At 50.3% G+C, this 18,632-nt stretch overlaps 1 protein-coding gene across 6 annotated transcripts in view; it reads right to left on the bottom strand.

Annotated features, from left to right (window-relative positions):
• Window positions 1–1,666: 1,666 nt before the first annotated feature.
• The window catches only part of ARFGAP3 (ARF GTPase activating protein 3), a 42,660-nt gene continuing 25,694 nt past the window's right edge, over window positions 1,667–18,632 (bottom strand). For 2 of the 6 annotated variants that reach the window (XM_080938953.1, XM_080938955.1), the window contains exons 10-16: window positions 13,646–13,777; window positions 12,818–12,961; window positions 9,616–9,744; window positions 8,529–8,652; window positions 7,697–7,787; window positions 4,172–4,293; window positions 1,667–2,691 (exon numbers count right to left, since the gene is read on the bottom strand). In XM_080938953.1, the coding sequence (XP_080795079.1) occupies window positions 2,674–2,691; window positions 4,172–4,293; window positions 7,697–7,787; window positions 8,529–8,652; window positions 9,616–9,744; window positions 12,818–12,961; window positions 13,646–13,777 (760 nt within the window). In that variant the 3' untranslated portion in view covers window positions 1,667–2,673. The remainder of the gene's footprint in view (window positions 2,692–4,171; window positions 4,294–7,696; window positions 7,788–8,528; window positions 8,653–9,615; window positions 9,745–12,817; window positions 12,962–13,645; window positions 13,778–18,632) is intronic. The other 4 variants (XM_080938954.1, XM_080938957.1, XM_080938956.1 and 1 more) reach the window with 3 other exon arrangements.

Below are 18,632 nucleotides of genomic sequence, written 5' to 3'. Positions count from 1 at the left end.
GGGTGACTTTGACATTTTATCTTAACCAAGAGTTCTGGAGAAAATGCTGCTTACCAAAACCTCTCTCCAGGGTTTCTTTGCTAGACTTCTCAGCATAAAAGCTCCAAGAGGAGTTGCCTGGCTCTCTGGGCTTCACACCCAACAGTGGCTACTCTTGGCTCCCCCAGCTCAGGCCCCAACCTGTGACGGGTTCCCTGCAGCTCCTACCACGGCTTTCCTCTGTCTATTCTAAACCTTGAACATGATGGGCAAGCACTCTGCCGCTGGGCCACATTCTTGTTTGTTTGTTTGTTTTACTGTTTGTGTTTTGCCTGCATGTTTGGATACCATGTGCATGCAGTGCCCACAGAAGGCAGAAGAGGGTACTGGGTTTCTTGGAACTGTAGCCAAGGTGGTGGGAATTGAACCCAGGTCTTCTGGAAGAGTAGTCAGTGCTCTTAACCCCTGCGCCATCTCTCTTCAGTTGTCCTCATCTTTTTAAAAGAACAACAGATCCAAAAATGTGTTTCACTCAGCCAACAATAGCAACTAGCTTTAAAGACTGGAGAGCAGTGGTTAAGAGCACTGGCTGCTCTTCCAGAGGTCCTGAGTTCAATTCCCAGTACCCACATGGTGGCTCACAACCATCTGTAATGGGATCTGAAGGCATTTTTGGGCACACAGATGTACATGCAGATAGTGCACTCACACATAAAGTAAATAAGTAACAGTGAGACAAAAACAAAGAAAGAAACAAACAAGCTCCTCCAAACCCTACTAGCTTTATAAAATGTTGGTATGGTGATGAAACCTCAGGGTTTCTACAGCTGAGCCACATAGTCTCACCACACCCCACACCCCAGATATCATAGCAGGGACTCTGGACAGGCAGTGCTGGAATCAGCTCAGTGGACTATTGCAGGGCCCAGCACTCAGCCCTGTGTCCTCACTGAGATATCTGGACGCACTAAGACACCCCAGAAGCATGCTGCCCAGTAAGGCGGCTCCATGCTTGGGGACAGATGAGCAAGTTGCCTGAAGATAAGATAGAGTTCATGGGGTATATGGGGATGTGCACAGGGCTCACTGTGGGATGGGGTCTGGACAGATCTGTTTCTGCCTCTGAATATCCTTGTGGGCTGTTAGTACTTGATGCCTCCTGGGAGTGTTCAGAAAGTGAACAACTGAGGTGTTCTTTGTGGACAGCTGGTCCTAGAGGCATCCCTATCAAATGATGACTGAGTGACATTTTTAGTGTCTGGTGTGTTTAAGGCCCTGGCTTCCAGCCCAACACTGAAACAATAAAGAAAAAAAGGGGGTAACACCAACAGCGCCCCTTCCCCACAGGTCAGGAATGGAGGCCTCTGGGAGAATCCACCCTCAGCATACTTGATCCTGTCATTCCAACCTACAGTAAAACCTGTGTGCTGCAGACATAGTGTGTGCTGCCGCGCCGGCTGCAGGGTGCTGGCAAAGGCTGTCTATCAGTTGTGTCACTGAAGCCTCCTCCTCTCCCGGAGACACCCATCTGCCCACGGTGCAGGGATGATGGCATCTGTCAGTCCCACCTGTAGGTAACCCAGTGTGACCAGCAAGTGGCAGTCACCCAATGCCCAGTGCACAGTGCACAGTGATTCATTTCAAGGCTCTTGAGGAATGACAACGCAGGCAACGGTTTGCTGTGCTGTGTGTTATATTTAGAAGTCTACAAATTGGACCTTTTAAGAAAGTCACAAAATAGTCATCTGAAATCACATTTTTGGTTCATCAAATTCCAAATATATTTTACTGTGCTGAACAATATATTCTGGTGCTGTCTAAAACACAGCCAAATGACTTTATTGATTTACATCTATCCTGTAACTTTTGGAACATCAAGGTCAAGATAAAAAAATATTAACAAAACTACCCGATTATAATTGCCCTCCCCGGATCTGAGCCTCGTCCTGACGCCCACATTGCCGTCCTCCTTAGTCTGCGCTCCAGGTACTGCTGACTTCTAAGTGCACTTGGGAGTCCTCAGCTGGTCCCGCTCTCTTCCTCCCAAACAGCATCCCTGTTTATTCCCAGGCCGCAGTGGACACCCTTGGCGTCACGGAAGCTCAGGGTTGTTAAAGGAACTGACTGGGGAACACTTTCAAGAGTAGAGAATGTATAACATTGTTTACGGAGTGACAGATGGCTTTAAGTGTGTGTTGTCTGAAATCTTGTGTGGGGACACACATGGAGCAATCTGTCAGCAAGGGGCTGGGCACTTCTGGTCTTGTTTTGTTGTTTGTTTTTCTCATTTGCAATGAGCATGAGCTGTGGATTTATTTCCCAAGCCCATCCAGCACCACGTGGTGCTGGCAGCCCTGAGCCCATAGTCCATGGATGCTCTCATGCGGCCCCCCACCTCCCAAGGTTCCCAGTCTGGAGAGAGGTGGGAGGAGCCAGCAGCTCAGGCTTCCAGTCCTTACAACTAAAGATGCCCCAAAGATAAAGCAAAGATATGCTTGACTGACTCAAGGAGCTAACCTAAACCAGAAAAGAAAGCAAAGCCCCACTGCAGAGAATGGGGATGTCTCAAAGGAAAGACAAAAACTCAATGGGAGAGCCGCCGGCAAAGCAGCTGGGGCCTCCGCGCAGCCAGATGAGGTCTCGGGTCCATCTGAAGTGGAGTTTTACCAGGTTGGATGCAGCCTGGCACCAGGATTAAGAGCCGTAGCGATCCTAGAGAGAACCAGACCAACATTTACTACCAAGACTACTAATCTCCTGCCGTGCACACACCATGCAACTGCTGTTGATGAGGGACACTGGCTCTTGTCCACCTCCACCCCCAGGCCATGTCCTGAACTGTCCTGAGCTGTCCAGGGAGCACGTGTGTGGGGAGTACCGAGGAGTTTGTCTGAAGTACCTGCTCATCTAGCAGAGATTTAATCTCTGTCTCTGCTTCTTCACTTATAAATGGGGACACAGTGGGAGGACTCAAATACCGGAAGGTCACATCCACAAAACAGAGATACTACCTGCCAAGGTACTGGTGCTAGCAGGACCTGAAGAAATGCCCAGTGGAGGGAGGAGAGAGGAGGGAAGAGGGAGTAGAGGAGCGCCCAGATTCTGCAGTTCCCAACAAGGCCGCAGTAGGGCTGGTCTGCAGAGGTGGGAGTGAAGGGTAGACGTGTGTGGGGGGGGGAGACATCAAGTCCATTCTGATCCTTCAGTAACCACCATGTACAATGAGTACAGACTAATAAATAAAGCCCAGAGATCACAGTGCAGCTCAAAGTGGAAAATGAGTAGATTAGATATGCACATTTCCACTCCATAGAAAATGGCTTCTAGAGAATTCTAGAGAGCTGCCTAGAGCATGCCACTGAGAAAAAGAGACCCTACAGTCACACACAATAGAACCCCCTCTTTACTTAAAAATCCATGCAGCCAGGAATGGTGGTGTACACCTTGAATCCCAGTACCCAGGAGGGCAAAGAGCCCTGTGAGTGCTGGGTTAACCTGGTACAAAGCCAGTTCTAAGCCAGCTAGGATACAGAGTGAGGCCCTGCTTCAAAACAAAGCACTGGGTGTGGTATGGCACGCCTTTAATCGCAGCACTCCTGAGGCAGAGGCAGGGAGCTCTCTACACAGTAAGCTGCAGTCAGCCAAGACCACCCAGAGACGTGACTCAAAAAACAAACAAACAAACAAACAAAAAACCCCGCAGAGGTAAAACAAGACACAGCAGAATGCTACAGGGGCGGCTCCAGAACAGAGAGATGGTGTGTGGTCAGTGGTTTAGAGCATTATCTGCTCTTACAGGAGACCTGGGTTGATTCCCAGCACTTACATGGCAGCTCACAACCATCTGTTAAGGACAGTTCTGGGGACTTAGTCCCCTCTGTGAGGCCAGGCATGCATACAAATAGACACACATGCAGTAAAACACTCTTACTATACATAAAACAAATGAATCTAAATTTTCTCAAAAAGAATTCTCCATTCTAAACTCAGATCTGGGGAAATACACGAATCCCAGTAAGAACTAGAAAACACTGAGGCAGGCTCTCAGCCCCCAGTGGCTGAGCTCACAGACAGAAGTACAGTATGCGCCATTGCTCCAGGCTCTCACGATGCCGGGGCCACTCTGCAGCACAGCCCCCACTCACAGCTGCAGCTCCAGGACCCCCAGGAGCTCCAGCATCACCTCACTCACCTGAATGGATGTCATGACCCCATTGGCAAAGACGGAAAGTTTTCCAGCAACGGAGCGCACACCTTGTTTGAACTGTGCCATGTCGGGGGCACTGGGCAGCACGTTCGAGAGGTTGTAGTTTCCTGCACACAGAGAGATGCCAGCTTGCTCCTCTTCTAAGGACCTTGTGTAGCTCAGCGAACCCACCCTGCTCTCCTCCCTCCTTCCGGGCATCAGTTGTGTTTAGAGAGGGACCTTGCAGTAGGGCAGGACTCCATGGGAAGTACTGTTTCTAACACACAGTCCTTCAGCTCCGCAGCAAGGGGGACAAGGTACTATGTCCAGTGGCTCTCAAGGCTCAAACTGGAATCAGGCATACCATCATGTCCAGCAATGACCATGGAGTTCTGGAGATACTGAGGAGGGTTGTGGCTCCTGTGCTGGGCAGCAGGCAGCCTCCAGGCTTCATTCATTCTTTATATATTCAACCATTCATTCAACAGACATGTGGCAAGGGCTCTGTGGAGTGCCAAGGGCACAGAAAGAGAAGATGGGTCCTCCCCATAAAAGAACTGTTGTAGTCAGGTCACTACTGCTTCACCCTTGATGTGAGTGTGACACACGCATGAGACACAGGTCGGGGAGGGAGAGCAGGAAAGACTAAGGAGCCAGGCTGAAAGCTGGTGACTGGGCACAAGGACAAAATGTCAGCCCAAGGACTGGGCTCTAGCACATGTGTTGAACTAGCAGAGAAGAGGGTATGGGGGCAGCCAAGATGAGGGCAGGACTGAGAGCAAACAAACAGAAAGGCCTGGACAAGGAGCTAGGGGGGCATCTAGGGGGTATCTAGCCCTCAGGGCTGTTCTCCTCCCCTTCCAGGGGAGACATAGAACTTCTTTAATGAGATATTATGGGCCAAATTCTCAGAAATGAGACTAATCAAGAGAAAAGTCTATGATTTTATGAATGACGAATGTCACAAGGGTCAAAACACCCGCAGCTGCTTGTCTGAGGCAGGCACAGAGGTCAGTAAGTAAGCTAGAAGCTGGGTAAGACGTTTGCAGGCAAAGGCCTGAGAACACACTGAGCCTGGAGTTGCTGGCTTGCATCCCTACAAAGGCTGCACGCCTGGCCCTTGAGCCAACTTTACATGGAACAGCTCAGGATGTGGGGCCACGGGCTATGCTACTCTGGAGCAGTGTGTTCTTGAAGAAGACACTGAGGGGGTTGGGGAGAAGGCTCTGTGGATAGCTTTCATCAAGTGTGAAGATGAGCTCAGGTGTGGCAGCCAGGGAGGAGCAACCTTGGAGTTAGACTAGTCTGATGCGTGACCTCTGGGTTCAGTTAAGAGACCTGCCTCAAAGAATAAGTGAAGAGTGAAGGAGGATTCCTATCAGTCTCTGCTCTCCACATGCACACACACACACACACACACACACACACACACACACGCACGCACGCACACAGACACACTCACATACACACACACACACACACACACACACACACACACGCACGCACACAGACACACACGGACACAACACACTTATATATGCTAAAAGCACCAAGTAGCGGGAGAGTGGGAAACAGCCTTTTTCTAACATGCCTGCCACAGTTTCCCTATTCTGCTGTCTGGGGCCCTGAGCACCCCATCCTTCCCACACAGGGCAGCCACAGCCCTCATGCTCCCTGGCCCTGCTGTGCTGGTGGCTTTGGTGCTCTCCGTGTCCCTCACTCAGTCAGGGATCAGCCCTGAGCTCCATGCTTGATCTGACCCCTGCTAGTGACTGATGAGATACGGCCAGACTAGCGGAGGCTCTTTGCTGAGTCTTTAGCAGGCCAGCCTGGTCTACAGAATGAGTTCCAGGACAGCAATGAGTAATCCTCTGTGAGGCCATCCAGCAGCTCAGGGTGGTGGCTGCAGATGTCCCAAGAGGAGCAGGGGTAGGGTTCCAGACAGGCAGCCACAACCATCTCACCTACCTGGGCTCAGCAGAGGGGCAAGCTTGCTCAAGGCAGACTACCAGCCATAGCCTGGGGATGGCCTCGTGCCCTAGGGGGTACCTCACAAAACCTACCCTAGGAGGCACCTCACTTGTTGCTAAGGACCCAGTATCTGAGTTCAGTGGACCTTTGTTTTGTGGTGTGGTGGGAGGAAGTAAGAGCAGCCCGAGCTCAGTAACAATTCCAAGGGCAGAGGGTGTGTTTGCTTCAAAGAGTTCTCTTTTTCTTTCTTCTTTTTGTTTTGTTTTTTAACAATAGTGTTTTGGAGTAAATGTTCCAGGAAATTAATTAGAAAAGCATTCAGAGACTTCAACAGCCTTGGTCTCGGGACTGCCGGTCAGACTGGCTCCAGCACTGCCCGGCAGGCACAGCTGGGAGACCTTGAGGAGGCTGAGTTCCTTTATGCCAGGGTCATATCCCCGCAGGGAGCCAGCCTGACAAAGGGCTAGGACTTGAGGGTCAGACTGAAGCCAGGAGTCAGGGCTGGTCTCGCTAAAGCTTCAGTGGTAGTGACTGACCAACAGCAGCCTCTGCAGCTGAGGTCAGGTAGGATGGGCTTGGGGAGCCAGGGCCCATGCCCATCCCCATCATGCACTAGACCAGCCAGCCGCCCACCTATTTCAACATTGGTGCCTACCTGCCAGTCACTGTGCCAGCACAGGCCAGCCTAGAACGGCTCTCCTGGCACACTGCATCTAAGGCCCAAACCTCCACACAGAAAGTTCTAGACAGCTGAGACTACCCTACTCTTCCTCTGTTGAAGCTGCATCTAGTCCACATGTCTGAGAGGCGGTGTGGCTGCCAGGATGGTGACCCCACACACACACTCGGGCCTCTGTCCACCAAAGCCAGTCTGGTTGAGAAGTGTACAAGCCAGTGCACAGAGAGCACCCAGCCTGCGACGCTGGCTCCTGAGACCTCTTCCTCTTGGTTCTTTTCCTGAAATGACCTCAATGGCTGCTGTCATTTCACGCTCGCCCTGTGGCCTGATGGGCTGTGGGTGTTCATGCAGGCCTTCCGGGATAGGGAGTACACAGGAAAATGCAGAAGACACAGCTCTGCAGGCAGTGAAGGGTCTACCCTGAGCTCATGGTTAGACTCCAGCCCTGGATGATCAGACGCCTTGGGGGCTTGTAGCAGGGCAGTGAGTCAGGCTCTTCCTCCCCACATCCCCACTTCCAAGCTGCATTGGGTCTTTCCTGGAGAGCTATTTCCCACCAGTGCATCCTGAGGGCCAAGGGCCTGTGAAGTGACTCTGGGGATTCACTCCAGGACTGATACCTTACACAGTATCTCAGGCCAACTATTTCACAGGCAGGAGACAGAGGTTAACTAGCCAGTGGCTGGCATCGCACAGGTCACAGGAACCCCCTGCCTCCTCTATGAACAAGGTTCTGGATACTAAGTTGCCAGATGACAGGATTGCTGTGGCATAAAGGTCATCACTTGGTCTCAGGGGACACCTCAGCTCTCATTGCTCACACAGGGACAGGGCATAAGGTGCTGGGGCTGTGGATGCCCTGGACCCCGTGAGCCCCTCACCTGTGGTCTGCTTCCTCTGCTCGTCGAAAAGGTCTGCAGAGCTTATGGAGGAGCTGGCTGAGAGCCTCTCCAGCCGCGCCCGGGTTTCAAACTAGGCAGAAAAAGAGGCAGAGTCAGACTCCTCAAACTGCTGAAGAGAGGTGGGAATGGGTTTGTTCCCTTGGCTCTCTACCTCCCATGTCACCCCAAGTCAGAGCCTGGAGATGGATGTGTTTTGCAATGATGGAGGTCACAGGTGGGTGGGGCAGCCCGAGCTCACACACTGCTCTCAGCTACTCCTTAGAAACACCCACACTTAGCTCATCAATTTGAATGGCTTCAAGTGTGTGTTTGTGTACGTGCTGGAGGGATCCCTTTGGCAATGAGGCCTCTGTTCTCTAGAGAATGCCTGGTCAGAGGTCAGCTCTCCACACCCACTCCCCGAATTTGAGCACTAGGAGGAAACAGGAAAAGGGCTTAGCTTCACTTTAGCCAGACTTTCTGAGACAGGGACAGCTGGGTAATGTAGCATCTGCCCACAAACATAAGCAGGCTTCACTTAACTGCGGTTAAACTGATTAAAAGCAATTGCTGCTACATAAAAACCTAAATTTACTCAAAAGCTACTTAGTGGCTGATGCTCTTCTCCCTAGAGAGGCAGGACAGCAATGAGATGGGGTCCCTGACTCCTCAGTCTCTCAGGTGCCTCAGGCAGGCCTGGGCTCCAACCCTGTTGTCTGGGAGTGTCTGGCCAGGTCCCTTCTCTCTCAACACCCTGTCCTCACATGGTCCCCACAGCTAAGCTTTCTTCCTGGTTCTCAGGGTTCCTATAGGAACCTCTCCATGCGCTTACATCTGTCTGGGCTTGTATTCCAAAGTACATGTCCGAGGAAATGGCCTTGACGTTGCCAAACTTCTTCTGGGCTTCATCTGTATTGCCAATGGGCTCATATTCTGGCTTCCGGTGAGCACTGGGCCTACGGTGAAAAAGACCAAGCTGTAGTTAAGCAGACTCAGCTCACACCTGTACTTGTCTAGAGTCCTGCATCTCACGAGTGTTAGAAAACACTAGGCTGTGTGAACACACAACAACAACACTGTCAGCACACAGTGTATACAGGACATCCCAGTGAGGGGGCGACCCCAGCTTATATGTGTAAAGTTCCTTGTGTGGACAATACATGATGGCCTCCTGTCATCACCTGTAGAGGAAGCTCGCCAGCAGGTGAGCTGTGGAGGCCACCCCATCCACACAGCACCTTCCTGCATGGGAAGATCAAAAACCAAACTGGCAGGGGCTTGTGGCTGAAGACAGAGCAAGGGACTTGGGGGCAACAGAATGTCCTATGCCTTGTTCTTGATGGTCATTACGTGGTCATGTGTTAGTCGAGATCATGAGAACTGCATCAGTTCTGATGTGGTGGCATAAGCTGTAATCTGAGGCAGATGCAGGAGGATGTCAATTTTGAGGTTAGCCTGGGCAACTCAGTGAAACGCTGTCCCCAAATAAAACATAAAATTAAATTTAAAAGAAAGGGCACAGGTGTAGCTCACTCAGTACAGTGTGCTTGCCAAACATGCTTCAAGTGCTGGGTTTAATCCACCATACCCTCTGGCCCATAGACATCAGCCCCCTTCCATACATACAGACACACCCCCACAGACAGAACTCACCCCCATATATACCCAGAAACACAGATCAGACTGCACACTGTTTTCTAGAAAAGGGGACCCTTATAGTTTGCAAATAGTCTCTGACCCATGGGCTGAGAATCCCTAGGGAACTGGTCCTCACGCCTGCTTTCTAACAGCCATAGGTGTTTCTGACACATGCTCCCAACGCACAGCCACTTCCTGAAGGAGCACAGGACACTCAGACACAGGTATTGCCCACTGGTCCTATGATGGAGGGACCCGGCTCCCCGGCCTTCAGCTCCCACCTGTCTGAAGTGCTTTTCCTGGCAGGCTCAGGGTCTCTGCTGCTGTCTTTCTTCCAGTAGGAGTCAGCACCGTCATCCCAGCTAGAAAAGGAGCTGCTTCTTAACTCCATGGGGTCATCAAAGTACCTGCTGGAAAGGGAGGAACAGTGATGGGGAGTACTTAGGGATGCTGTCCTATTGGGGTCTCTTGCTTCTGGGTATGGGGGACCAGTCAGTGACAGACACTAGGTTGGCCATGAACATGAACTGACAGGAGGCATTCCTTTTAAGGTTGGGTTGCAGCCAGCCATGCTGAGGGCTTCAGGGGAGAGGTGCAGCCTTTCCACTGCTGCAGCCTCAGGCTGCTGAGACTTCCATCCCCCTGGACAGCCGCCCTTCAACTTTCGACACAACTGAGAAGAGGGTGGGTGGTCCTTCCAAAGAACATGGGGAAGGTGTCAGCACTAGACAGGTAGGAGCCGAAGTATTCAGGTTTTTGTCAACAGTGAAACTCTAGGCTTAGTGTTGAGGAGATCAGCACCACCCCAGGGCAGGAACATTCTTCATCTACCTGAATCAAAAAATGTGTCTGGACTGGAGAGCATTGGGCCACCTTTAAATTGCAAAAGCAGATACCACCTGCATAGGAGCTGTGAGCAGTCCACATGTGGGTCTTCCCCACTCCTCACTCACTCACAAGGGACTCTCTGCTCTGGGACCCTGTGGGGGATACCCAGTCACTCACAGGTAACACTACGCCAGCCAGTCTGCCCACACATGGGTCTCATGCCAGGACTCAGCAGCTCTCCCCATCACTGACCTTCCCAGCATGGGCTTTCATTTCTGGGTCCTACTCTCCTATGAACTTTCCCTTCATGCTGGCCCTCACACTGCACCCTCCTCCCCTCTCAACACAGCCCTGTAGTTCCTGTCAAAGCCCCTAACAGCACACTGTCCTGTGTCAGTCACATCCCCCACCAGAAGCCATCTGGACTCTGTGGGGCTCAGCAAGGCAGTCCCTCTCATTATTCTGGATGCATTGCTATAATTATGCATCATTTCTAGTCTGCAAATAATGGAACTCACTGTGAAACACCATGCAAGGATATGTCCCCCGTGCTTAATAGAAACAGCACTCTTCCATAATTCACAATATGCAAGTTCTAATGGCTGATGAATAATTTGGAAGCAGTAAAAGCACTCTGTGGCACCGACATGCTGGCTTTCAGAGTGTATTCACTTCACCTCTGGTGCCAAAGCACCTTATCCAACCCTGCTATGTCACTGTGGTCATCAAGGGAACTAGAGGGATGATTCTGTCCCTAGACAAAACCCACACTTCACCATCCACAGCACCAAAATCTCTGCTCTACACGTAAACACCATTTACCCCCAGGTTTCAAACTGAAATTGGTCCCTGGCACAGTGGCCTCTGTGGCTGACCCTTCTGATTGAGCCAAGGAAGAGAGGTTTCTAGAGGCTGCAAGGCATATATAGAGGTTGTCTGTGACACTGACGGTATCATGTTATAGGGGGGCCCTGCACAGGAAGTCACTCCAGTGCACCTCGGCCCAGGTCACCATCCACACAGCATCAACGTTTCTCATGTTCTACATCTAAACACCATTTGCCCCCAGGCTTCAGACTTAGAAGCTGGTCCCTGGCACAGAGGTTTTTAAACCTTAGGGACTACCCTTTGATTTGAGGCAAGGAGTTTCTGAAGGCTCCAAGGCCCCATGCGAGTTCCTCTGTGACCTGATGCTGTGGGGATGGGAAATGTCCCACTCAGCAGGAGACCTTGCCTAGAACCCTCTCTCACCTGCCCTGCTATCTGAGCACAGAACTGGCTTTCCATGACAGTGACTGCCTCTTTCTACACAAGCCTCCATGGGCATTACTAAGGAGACGGGAACCACCAATAGGTGGGAGAGGCAAGGGTCCTCAGCCCCAAGTCCAGCCCCCACTGAAACCAAATGTGAACGTGTCTGATGTGTGGTTTCTGGGTCCAATCACAAACTTGAATTTCTCCTGTAAAAGATGTATTTCATTTTTCTCAAAGGCACAGTATGGACAGAGTCACACATGCATATGCATGTTAGAGAGGTGCAGGCAGCCTCTGACTAGGCCAACAAGGAGCCACAGAGCAGCCAGCTCCCTTTCTAAAATACTGAGACTCAAGTAACTTGGAGCTGTGCTTAAAAACAAGGCACGAGCTGTCTGTCCACAGAGCACCTTTCCTAGGAGCCTAGAAGGGAAAGCCAATTGCTTCACAGTTGATTATAGATAACATAACCTACAACTGTTCTAGCACTAAAATCCATGTCTGCTGGCCTCATGACACCAGGACGGCTGCATGACTGTGGGTAGCTGGGTAGCAGCCCCATCACCAACAGATGTGTCCCATCCTCACCAACTCTGGATGTGAAGGGTCCTGCGCATGGTTAATGCAGCTGCCCAACCGGCTAGTCACAGAGCCACGTGTCTGGATGAGTTCACAGGAGGACCAGACACCAGAAGAGCCAGCTACTCTGTAGGGCCCCAGCTCTCCCTATGGATGCTGCAGGGCAGACACCACCAGGATCTTCATTTAGACAAGGAAGCTGCAGCATGGAACACTTGAATAACCTGGCCATTGCTGTGTGGTTCTTAAATGTCACAGCAGGCATGCGACCTGGGCTCCGGCTTTCTGTACCTACATGCTATGTCAAGACTATCCCAATTTCCTGTAAAGTCAGCTTCTGGGTGACCCTGACAACACGACTCTATTCAAAATGACTTTTGTTCTCAACCACAATCAGCCTTATGCCAGTCACAGGTTTTGCCCTAGCAGACAGCAGACACAAAAGGACAGGACCAGGATGTCCTAGTACCATGGGTTCCCCTCAGAGAACAGTCATGGCTTTCATCAATAGATTCATATACAAATACTATTCATACTGGACTTGCTGGCGGCTTCCAGAAGCCAGTGTTCTACCCCAGAAGCTGCTGAAGGTCTGGGTGTGCCCCAGCCCTGGTCCTGGAGTCACCTCTGCACTTCTCACAGAACACAGTACATCCCACCTACCTCTCATTTTAGCCCTCAGCTTTTAATTGCACCAACACTTTCCTAGTTGTGAACACAGCTCCTTACAGTTTCCCTAGCCTTTGTTTTTACACACAGATACTTGTCAGCCAGAGCATTCAGATGGCTCCCAAGGCAGATAAATCCCTAACACACCCATACCTGCTGCTCTGTTCAGACCACTTGGAGCTGGAGCTGAAGTACGCGTCCTCTGGGTCCTCCTGGTACTTCCTCCTCGGCTTTGCCAGTGTGGGCGATTCCTGCTCGATGGTCTGCATGTCTGAGGTCACTGAGTGGGAGATGCCACTTGGAAGGACAAAATAAAACAGGACATATTACATCACTGGGTTCCTAGAGGTTTTCGTCTTACCAAACCAAAGGATCTTTTGAGGCGTACTCTGAACAAACACAAGGTGGTCAGGAGAGCTGGGAACCCAGTATGAGCTTTGGAACCTGGAAGCCATTGTGAGGTCTGGACTGCCAGGAAGACAGCCACATGCAAGGGGTGTGCCTGCGGCACCCACTCCAGTGTACACTTCATGGAAACTCACAGCTATTTCCTTCTCTCCAAGAACCACGTGTACCATTTGTCATAACACACACACACACCCTGTCTCATGTAGCCTAGGTTAGTCTTGCTATATATATAGCCCAGGCTGGCCTTAAAGTTCCTGATCTTCCTGCTTCTACCTCCTGAGAGCTAGGATTTGAGGCACATGCCACTAAGCTTCAACCGACTGTTCTCTATCTGTTGGCTGTTTTGAGGCAGACAAGGACCCTTGGAGTGAAGAAAGGCCTCGAGTGGATCCCCAGCCTTGGTTTCCAGCCCAGGACTCTGTGCACACCTCACCTATGACCTATGCAGCTCCACCTCTCCCCATACTGTGCTAAATACCACAGCAAAGCAAACAGCGAGGAAGCGGAGAGTACCGAGGAGATGAGCCCCCGGCCAACTCTTCACGGTGAGCAGACAGCCCTGGGCTACCCTACCTCCTGCAGCTTCCAAAGCCCATGCCCAGCCGCTCAGCTTCCACCTTCTTCTGGCCGCTCAGGTTCAGTCTTTCATCTTTCTTCCCTTGAATTTCCAGTTCCTTGTAGGCCAATCGCAGCGATGAAACACTGCTGGGAAAAGCACATTATCCTCAGCCAGGCTTTAAAGAGCTCGGCCTTACCTTAGAATCCCAGGCAGTCCAGGGACTGTAACTCCTGCTTCAGCTTCAGACAATGGCTTTGAATCTCTCAAACACAAGCTCAGGTCTTTTGGGCCATTCTACTTGTCTGGTACCACGGTGAACGCCTCAGTGACCTCCCCACAGGGTCCTCCCTCTTCCTGACATCGGATTACACTTCCTGGGACACACCAGTGCAGCAGGTTAGTCCTATTTATCCATGTTCTTTCAGATAAAAATATGGGAGCTACCAGCCGTAACTCCAGCTCAGGCGATCTGACGCCCTCTTCTGACCATAGAAGGCACCTGCATGAACATGCAAACTCCCACATAGAGACAGGATACATTCAATTAATTCTTCTTAATTAAAAAAAAATGAAGGGGGCTGGAGAGATGGCTCAGTGGTTAAGAGCACTGGCTGCTCTTCCAGAGGTCCTGAGTTCAAATCCCAGCAACCACATGGTGGCTCACAGCCATCTGTAATGGAATCTCATGCCCTTTTCTGGCTTGGAGGTGTACATACAGATAGAGCACTCATATACATAAAATAAATAAATCTTTAAAAAAATGAAAATATATCTAAAATTGACTTCATAAATATATAAATCATTAGCTACATTTCAAATAATTTCCTCTAGGTTACTTTATGTATCAGGCTTCTGAGAGCATTTAAATGGATAGTCACTATGTAGCCAGCCAAGGTCTTTAGTTTTAAAGACTTATTAGGCTGGGCGAGGTGGCACACACCTTTAATTCCAGCACTCAGGAGGCAGATCTCTGAGTGTGAGCCCAGCCTGGTCTAGAGAGTGAGTTCCAGGACAGCTAGGGCTACACAGAGGAACCCAACCATTTTATTATTATTGTGTGCACACCTGTACTGTGTGTGGGACGGGGTCGGGTGCACCATGGCGTATGTAGAGCAGAGGACAAGTCGTTGAGTCAACTCTCTCCTCTCGCCACTGGTTCTGGGGACTGAACTCAGGTTACCAGTGAGCCATCCCACCAGCCCACCATGGTGTCAGCGCAGTCGGACACTGTCCTGGCTCCCAGGCTTCCGCACGTGCAAGCTGTACCTAAGCTGGTAAGAAACGCTCTGTCTCCAGCAGCAAGATGGTGATGCCCAGTGCCACGAGAACTGACACCGTGCCTGCCTGCCACCTGCTCCCCAAAGCCCTGGACAGTGCCAGGAACCCCTCACCAGCATGCCCCTGTCAGAGCTCTAGGCAAAGGTGACTCCTGTGATGTGGCAGGGAAGACAGAGGATATCTTACTTGGGAAACTCTAAACCTGGTTTTGCTCCTTCCTTGTAAGAAGACACAGGATTTCTTGGGTTGGCTCTGACCTGGCAGGGGTCTTTTTTCTTTAACTTTTAAAGCATAGTTTTCCTTAACAAAGCAATGGTGAAACGTCAGGTGTTTTTACTGTCACTACCTGATCAAACTGCAGCAGACGACCCTCTGGAGACGGTAGGAGACCTATGAGGACCACGGTGAGGTCCTCTTAGCACTCCTGACAGGGGACTGTGTCCCCTCTGTTAAGGGTGGGCTGTAGGATGCTCAGAAGCAGGCAGTGTAGCAGACAGGATGAAGCACTGCCAGGGCCATTAGCTTCTCAGAGTGACAGGCAGGACGTGCTGCCCTCTCTCCACTGACTCAGCTGGAGCCAGGCACAACCACTAGCGACATCTGCTTCCAGAAGAGCACCCTCACTTTCCCAGAGGACCGAGACAGGTCTGTACAGCCGTGATGGGCGCTCAGTCATATGATGGCCTAGAGAGAGGCAGCAAAGCTGCCAAGTTGGGTTCCCAAGTAAATCACTCTTTCTCTCCCCACTACGCCCCTCTGCCCAGAGGTTTCCTGCATGGCTGGCAAAGCCCTCTACCCATAAGCTACAAGCCAAGCCCTCATCAATGTGCTTTCAATGAATAATCCTAAGGACAGACACATGGAAGGTGGGGGCAGCTGGCACCCCATGCTCCCTGTGTCCTGCCTCTTCAACCACCTGACCACACAAAAGAGGGTGTGGGTGCTTCCCAAAGATCTTGTCAGCATCAGGCTTCTGACTTTACCTCAAGCCCCAGCAGCACAGGCTTCCCAACAGCCAAGCTAGCCTGCCTCTGCTCAAGTCAGAAACCAATGAAAAGAGAAATTCAAGTCAACTCTCCTTTCCTCTGATAAAGAAATCTGTCTACACAGGTCAGTGCTGCCCCTGGTGTTCTGAGAGCTGACCAGGGAAAGTACTTCAAACCATCTGGGCTTACCTTCTAAGTTTCACTCAGCAAACCATCATCAGCACTAATGGGAACAAGTTACAATGGCCAAGCACCTACTGTGTGCTGGTCACTGATTCAACTCCTACTGTGTTCCAGGTACTGTTGTTAGAATTTCAATAAATGTCATCTAAGCTGTACCGTGAAAGAACTTCACAAAATAGGTTATTTATTTCCCTCATTACACAGTGGACTACAATTCCAGATAAAGCAGATAAAAAACACGTGAAGACGAGAGACCCTCAGAAGACAATTCAAGTAGAAACAAGACTACATGGAAGACAATCTACACAGAAACAAGATTCCACAGGAGACAGCCCACACAGGAACAGGGCACCACAGAAAACAGTCCACACAGAAACCAAACATCACAGGAGATAGACCACACAGAAACAAGCACCACAGAAGACAGTTCATGCAAAAACAGGACATCACCAAAGATGGTCTACACAGAACCAATACTCCACAGAAGACAGTCCACACTGAGCCAAAACTCTGAGGAGGACAGTTCACACAGAGACAATCACTACAGAAAACAGTCAGTCCATAAAGAACCAAGACTCCACAGGAGACAGGACATCACAGCAGACAGTCCATATAAAACAAGACTCTGTAGAAGATCCACACAGAAACAATCACAACAGAAGAAAGTCCACAGAGAAACAGGACATCACAGAAGGCAGCCCACACAGAAACAAGTCTTCACAGAACACTCACACAGGAATAGAATGTCACAGGAGACAGTCCACACAGAAACAAGCAGCAGAGAAGACAGTCCATACAGAAACAAGACTCCACAGAAGAGAGTCCACATGAAACCAAGACTCTACAGAAGATACTCCACACAGAAACAATCACCACAGAAATTAGTCCACACAGAAACAGAACACCACAGAAAACAGTCCACACAGAAAGAAAACAGTCCACACAGACACAGGACATCACAGAAGACAGCCCACACACAACCAGAACATTACAGAATGTGGTCCTCACAGACAGAAGACTCCACAGGAGACAGTCCATATAGAAATGAGACACCAGAGAAGACAGTCCACACAGAAATAAGACTCCACAGAAGACAGTCCACACAAAAACAGGACTACACAAAAGACATTTCACACAGAAACAAGACTCTTTGGGAGACAGTCCACACACAAACGAGATTCTTCAGAAGACAGTCTACACAGAAACAAGACTCTTCGGAAGGTAGTCCACACACAAACAATACTCCAGGGAAGACAATCCACATACAAACAAGACCCTATGGAAAACAGTCCACACAGAGACAGGGAGATAGTTTACAGAAAAACAGTGCACAGAAGATGGTTCAATGCAGCTCCCTGGACAGAAGGGCAAGAGGTTTCTGGGTATGACAGCCTGAGTTGGTCCCTGGTTCCCACATGATACAGAAAATCTACTCCTGCATGTCCTTTGACCTCCACACATGCAGTGACTTTAAGCATGTGTGTGTATATGCACATACAAATAAATACATTTTTAAAAAGCAAGAAAAAAAAAAAAAAAACTCATCCCACAGGACCCTGTTGTCTTTCCCCTGCTTTGGCAACACCCAACTGGCCCCTCAGCCTCTAACTCTGTGATCTTGTTGGATGTTTCCTGTGGGGAGAATCGTACCCTGTGCAGTTTTGTGTGTGGTTTCTTTGCATAAACTCTCAAAGGACATAAAAAAAAATGTCTGGTCTCGAGGAAATCTAATCTCCTCACACGGGGCACCAATGTAAAGAAAAAGACGATGTCCTGGGTTTTGGCACCATTGTTAGGAAAAAGATGAAGAGAGTGTGTGTGTGGGGGTGCTCCATGGAGGCGCAGTAAGGTCTGGGGGCAAAGGGGATGCCTCTGGGGGACCCATGTTGGGAATCCTTCCCGCTGAGGATCAGCCACACAATGGTATAGTACAAAATAGAGTTTATTCAGGACATGGGGAGAGAGTTAAGAGGGTGGTAGAGGCAGAGAGAAAGAGAGAAGAGAGTAGAGAAGCAGAGGCAGGCCATGAGCATGTGGGGGGGTGAAAGGAATGGGAAGAGGAGGGGCAAGGGGGAAGAGCAAGGAGGACAAGAGGTCAAGAGACCAAAAGAGAGAGGAGGGGGCAAGCAGCCCCCTTTATAGCATCAGCTAACTGCGGTGGAGTATACCTAGCTATTGCTAGGTAACTGTGGGGTGGGGTTTACAGAATCCCAACAGGACAGCCATGTATTCATTCTTTTCATAGCTCAATCAATTTGCACTGTGAGGTCACACCAGGTCCTCAGTGACCAGGAGACATGTTCAGGCTCCTTTTACTCTGCCCATCTGGGGCTCCTGCTGTGGGTGCTCTTGCAGACTCTAGGCAAGTGCTCTGCAACTGAGTTAGAGCCTAAGCTTCATTGCTTTCCCATTGCTACTAACACTATTACAATTACTCGTGTGCTCCAGCGTTCCAGACAGTCTCTCTGTGTGAACCCTCCTGCATGCTAGGTATGCACTGTGCCACTGGCCCAGTGCTTCTCAGTTTTCCCAGTGCTGCGACCTTTCATACAGT

This window comes from Micromys minutus, assembly GCF_963924665.1.
Source record: "Micromys minutus genome assembly, chromosome: 27".
NCBI lineage: Eukaryota > Metazoa > Chordata > Mammalia > Rodentia > Muridae > Micromys > Micromys minutus.
This window is presented reverse-complemented; position numbering and strand designations above follow the sequence as displayed.